This window comes from Polyodon spathula, chromosome 5 (genome assembly GCF_017654505.1).
Source record: "Polyodon spathula isolate WHYD16114869_AA chromosome 5, ASM1765450v1, whole genome shotgun sequence".
In the NCBI taxonomy this organism is placed as follows: domain Eukaryota; kingdom Metazoa; phylum Chordata; class Actinopteri; order Acipenseriformes; family Polyodontidae; genus Polyodon; species Polyodon spathula.
Window position 1 is genome coordinate 46,799,684 of NC_054538.1, and position 6,000 is coordinate 46,805,683.

At 39.0% G+C, this 6,000-nt stretch overlaps 1 protein-coding gene across 2 annotated transcripts in view; it reads left to right on the top strand.

The window, feature by feature from the left end:
- Window positions 1-5,413, top strand: part of fdft1 (farnesyl-diphosphate farnesyltransferase 1) — a 48,522-nt gene extending 43,109 nt beyond the window's left edge. For both annotated transcript variants that reach the window (XM_041250661.1, XM_041250660.1), the window contains exons 6-8: window positions 3,577-3,753; window positions 4,345-4,497; window positions 4,881-5,413. In XM_041250661.1, the coding sequence (XP_041106595.1) occupies window positions 3,577-3,753; window positions 4,345-4,497; window positions 4,881-5,105 (555 nt within the window). In that variant the 3' untranslated portion in view covers window positions 5,106-5,413. The remainder of the gene's footprint in view (window positions 1-3,576; window positions 3,754-4,344; window positions 4,498-4,880) is intronic.
- Window positions 5,414-6,000: the final 587 nt, after the last annotated feature.

Consider the following 6,000-nt stretch of genomic DNA (forward strand, 5'->3'; position numbering starts at 1 on the left):
AATTCTGCAGTTCCTGTAAGTTCCCTCTGCTGGGTAGTGCATTTCAAAGCAGACTCAACCATGAGCACTAAAGCGCTTTCAAAAGAACTCCAGAACAAAGTTGTTGAAAGGCACAGATCAGGGGTTGGGTATAAAAAAATATCAAAGGCCTTGAATATCCCTTGGAGCACGGTCAAGATAATTATTAAGAAGTGGAAGGTGCATAGCACCACCAAGACCCTCCAAACTGGATGACCAAGGAAGAAAGAGACTGATCACAGAGGCTACCAAGAAGCCAATGGCAATTTTGCAAGAGCTACAGGCTTTTATGGCAAAGACTGGTCAAAGTGTGCATGTGACAACCATATCCCAAGCACTCAAATTCTGGCCTGTATGGTAGGGTGTCAAGAAGGAAGCCATTACTCAAGAAAGTCCACCTTGAATCTTGTTTGAAGTATGCAAAAAACACTCAGGAGATTCTGTAGCCATGTGGCAAAAAGTTTTGTTGTCTGACGAAACTAAAATTGAACTTTTTGGCCTAAATGCAAAGCGTTATGTTTGAGCAAAAACCTAACACAGCGCTTCACCCAAAGAACACCATCCCTACTGTGAAGCATGGTAGTGGCAGCATCATGGACAATGCCTTCTACAAAAAGAGTAGCCGCCCAGTACTGGGACCCGTGAACACCCAAGGAACTTGACAGAGCTTGAACAGTTTTGTTAAGAAGAATGGTCAAATATAGTTAAATCTAGATGTAGAGACCTATCCCAACAGACTCACAACTGTAATTGCTGCCAAAAGTGCTTCCACCTAGTATTTCAGTTTTGTATTTTTTTTATTTTTGTATTTCTCAATATTTTTTTAGTTTTTTGTATTTCTCAATAAAAACTTTTTTGCCTTTAACAGTGTGGAGTGTGGTGTGTAGATAAGTGGGGAAAAAATCCTCATTTAAATGCATGAAACTCTGAGGCACTGATGCAACAAAATGTGAAAAAAGTTCAAGGGAGTGTAGGCTTTCTATATGCACCTTATATAAGAACATAGGAAAGTTTACAAACGAGAGGAGGCCATTCAGCCCATCTTGCTCGTTTGGTTGTTAGTAGCTTATTAATCCCAGAATCTTATCAAGCAGCTTCTTGAAGGATCCCAGGGTGTCAGCTTCACAACATTACTGGGGAGTTGATTCCAGACCCTCACAATTCTCTGTGTAAAAAAAAAAAAAATTCAGTTCTGAATGCCCCTTTGTCTAATCTCCATTTGTGACCCCTGGTCCTTGTTTCTTTTTTCAGGCTGAAAAAGTCCCTTGGGTCGACATTGTCAATACCTTTTAGTATTTTGAATGCTTGAATTAGGTCTCCGCGTAGTCTTCTTTGTTCAAGACTGAACAGATAAAATTCTTTTAGCCTGTCTGCATATGACATGCCTTTTAAACCCGGAATAGTTCTGGTCGCTCTTCTTTGCACTCTTTCTAGAGCAGCAGTATCTTTTTTATAGCGAGGTGACCAGAACTGAACACAATATTCAAGATGAGGTCTTACTAATGCATTGTACAGTTTTAATATTGCTTCCCTTGATTTAAATTCAACACTTTTCGGGGGAGGGGAAAATTGTACATCGGCATCTGTGTTTAACGGTATTGTTTACATGCATTGATGTTATATTTCAGTATTTTATTTTTTATATTTTAATATATTTTTTCCGGGGAATCAGTGCGTGGTTTATATATATATATATATATATATATATATATATATATATATATATATATAGTCTTTTGTTCACAAATTGTGTTCCTTTTAGTAAACTGAAACATTTAAATTATTTATTTACACATTCTAAAAAATAATGTTGAATAAGATATATTAGTAATAAAGGGATGCATGTCCGGAGCTGCTGCCGTCTAATCACCGCACCACTGCGCGTTAATAGAATGATTAATTGAGATGATTAAAGGAATCAGGAGAATTATTAATCAATAAGTGGTTTAATTAAGCAGACTACATGCCCACCTTGCGGTGGGAGGAATGAAGTGCAGCCTAAGAAAGCAGGTTGTGTAAAACTCAACCTAGACAAAACATGACTTTCAGCTTGAGTTTCAGGGCAAATATCCACCTAAAGTAACCGTATTATACCTTTCTAAACAGCTGAGAATCTGAAGATTATTAAGAGAATATCATTTTCACTCTGTATTGAAATATACCCTACGATTACCTAGTTGTAATATAAAAAATAAGTTTTAAAATGTACTCATTCATTTTTCTTCAGAAATGTCTCCATACATGTAATTTAGTGATCACTTACCTACAAGTCTGATGTAGTTTTTAATCTTTTTAGTTTTAATTATTGTTTTTGTTTGTGTCATGCACAAAAATTAGATGGGCTCAGTTGTTTTGGGACTGAATTACATTTTCTGCATTTTGATTTCCTGAAGCAAAAGTTATTATTAATCACTACTAATTGATTGTGTTCATTGTTTAATAAAAACAAAATCTAAAAGTGATATTCTATTTGTGTGTGTTTTGTGGGACGTTGAGTCCAAGTAGATCTAAACAAAAATCGGAAGCCTTTGTCCATTGGATAAGTGTGTGTGTGTGTGTGTGTGTGTGTGTGTTGTGTGTGTGTTGTGTGTGTTGTGTGTGTGTGTGTGGTGTGTGTTTGTGTTCCTGTGATTTACAATGCCCACAAGCCAAATTAATTATTGGAAATGAAGGAAGGAGACACACAGAATTTGCAGGTACTCGAATCCACGGTTTATTGGGATGATTATTCCAGGTCCATTAGCCTGGGCCACACCAAAAGCAACAGTCTTTGTTTCACAGCAGCACATTCACACAGCAGCTTGTCTGTCAGCTCTGCCCGCATTTATGTGCCCCCGCCATATGCTTTCTCCCTTTTGACATTCCAACAGAAACCAAGCAAATAAAGCAGAGTCAATTCATTGTCTTTAGTACAGCACTGTTTTTTTTTTTGTTTTTTTTTGCTAGAGCAGCCCTCTTTAGAGTCAGTCCTTATCTAGAAAACCTCTTTGTTTATCTTTGTCTTTTAGCCATCCACGGAATGTAGATTCTGCAACATTTATATCTTTTGAAACTGCTGCTTGAGTTTCACCTTTTCTCACTCTGTCCACCGCATCCAGTTTCATTTTATAAGACAGATTTTCATTTTTTGCTGCCTGCTATGCTTCGTACTGTACATCCGGAACGTTTACGAGTCAAATTGCATTATATATAATACTATTTCCTGCTTCCAGGGTATCACTACCTCCAGGTCAATCTTTGTTACCAAAATCTCAAGTGAGCCTCCCAGTGTGTCTGTTCAGCTGCAACCTTTCTCTCTGTATTATGTCTGTCTCCTATCACTGCAATTTATATCGGTTGAGCTTTTTTGATTCACCATTGTCGTTCTTCAAATATTTATTGATGTAAGATTCAACATCAATTTTTTAGTCTTCTGAGTAAAACTAAAAATTAAGTTGTAAAATTTAAGAGTGCTAATGCTCAGATTCAGACTTTGTAAATTACTGTCATGGAACCGGAACTGTATATAAAATGTACCTTCATAATGAGTATCTTAAAAAGATGGTGTGTGTGTTTCAGGCATGGAGTCAATTTACAGCGAGGCTGTGTGACTTTGCTCAGCCTCAGCAACTGGACTCTGCTCTCTGCTGCCTCAATCTGCTGGTGACCGATGCACTGAGGCATGTACCCGACGTCCTGACGTACCTGTCCCGCCTACGCAACCAGAGTGTTTTCAACTTCTGTGCCATCCCACAAGTAGGCATTGAGAGCAAGGACAAACCAAGTGAACGGTCACTTAAATCCCCTTTCTATTCAACTTCCTTTCCTCTCTTAACCAGTATTGCCTGTCACACATTTAAAATCCTTCAAGAGTCCCGTAGGGTCTCATCTGGTAAAGGCATGGCTGTAAGATGTCCATGGGTGAATCATACAATAGGTGAGGCTCAGTTGCCAGTCTTCTCTGATTTATACTACGGGAAGTTATGCACTGGCCCTGGCACTGCCTTGACTTTGGGAGGCAAATGCTCAAGCTGACACCTGAAGGGCTGGTTTTTGTCCTCCAGAGGTGGTAGCTGGCTGACACATGCTATTGAACTCCTGGCTTTAAAGAGGCAATTTGCTTGGTCGTGGGATTAGAGGATGCTCACTGACCATCACTGCTCCTGATTTGTTGTGGAGAATTGTTGCAGTCGAAGAAAGGACATTCTAAATTGCAGAAAAAAATCAGGTGTTAAATATTTGGACACACCAATTATAAAATAAATAAACTCCTTCAAATTAAATAAATCAGTGCATTTTACAAGGTGCTGTTGTATTCACAATTTTACCTAAATACTCTATTTGCAGGTGATGGCTATAGCCACGCTGTCGGCCTGCTATAATAACCCCCTGGTGTTCCAGGGTGTGGTGAAGATCCGGAAGGGTCAGGCTGTCACACTCATGATGGAAGCAACAAACATGGTAGCAGTGTGTGCCATCATCTCCCAGTACAACCAGGAGGTGGGTATGGGCTAGGATTCTGCCTGAGAATAACTCTGGTCTCCAAACAGCAACATGATAAAATGGCAACTTTAAATCATTCCATTAAAATCTACCATATAACATTAAATTATTGGTCCAATCTTGTGGAATATATTGCAATACAACTTTAAAACGTGTAGCAGCAGCTATATAGCTTGATCAGTTTTTCTTTCTAAACAGCGTTGTCAAAACCCAAACACTTACCAATACGTATATAACCAATTATACGGTATTATAGACTTCTAAAACCAAACCACCAAATTCGAACAGTCCAGCCAGTGCTTCAAGGATGAGATGACATTGTGGTAACGGGTCTCTTAAAGCTCAGACTCACTCTCTGTGTCCTTCCACTTCCTCTCCAGATTGTGCAGAAGATTTCTCCCACAGACCCATCGCGGGAAAAGACCCTGAAAATCCTGGCATTGATACACAAGCAGAGCCTGTCCTGGGAGCGGCTGCCGTCCCGCACCTCTCGCCTTTCCCCTGTCTACCTCTCAGCTGCCTTGCTGCTGGCTGCTCTCAGCTGGCAGTACCTCAGCACAGCCATGGGGCAGAGTGCCAATGTCAGTGATGTGCAGGGGCACTGAGGGAGTGTTTCAGACACACGATAAATGACCAGGGTCGTGAGACTTTTGTTACAAGTGAAATATGCATCTGCATGTCTAGCTCTGATCAATCACATATTTTGGTTTATTCCTATTTGATGTATATATGAAAATTGGGCTCCTTTTTTGTGCGTGCTTTAGTTTTTGTTCAAACTAATATAGCACTGGTTGTGATGCTGCCTACTCTGCAAGAACACTGCATCTTCAGGTGGCTGTTTTAGACCGGGGAAAGAATTATGTATTTTTATACAGAATATCTGAGAGGATTATGTAAAATGTTTTTTCTATTTCATCATGAAGCAGAGTGAAGTATTGGTGGTCAAGTGACTGACCTGTGTGCACATCTCCCACCCACCATATTTTAAATTTGTTTATCCCTTCAAGCCCCTGCAACAAAAACAGGACACAGTTCCAATAATTGTTTTTTAAATAGATTTTCATTAAGGGCCACAATTCATTTTTAAATACCGGAGGGGGGCGGGGGAGGGAGTTGGGGGCTATCCCCTGTTTTTCATAATATATGTGGTGTCATTGTGATTTGTACATAATTAAATACCTAAATTATAAAATATTTTTAATGTTGTTTTTGTGTGTATGGCATCTATTGTTAAAGAAAACAGTATTTGGTTTAGCCAACAGTTTTATGGCTGAAGGGATCCACACCTCACTTCAAGTTCAAATCACAACAAAAGATAGATATTTCAATGTAATTAAGTCCTCAAAGATGACGTCAGAAGAACTTTGAACCAGGGTGGCATACCTTGGTATTAGTAATATAAAATTTAAGATAATCCTTGTAAAGAGTACCAGTGAAAAGTAAAATACAAATGGAACTTGCATGTACAGTATATAACAGCAAAACAATATAAACACAGAC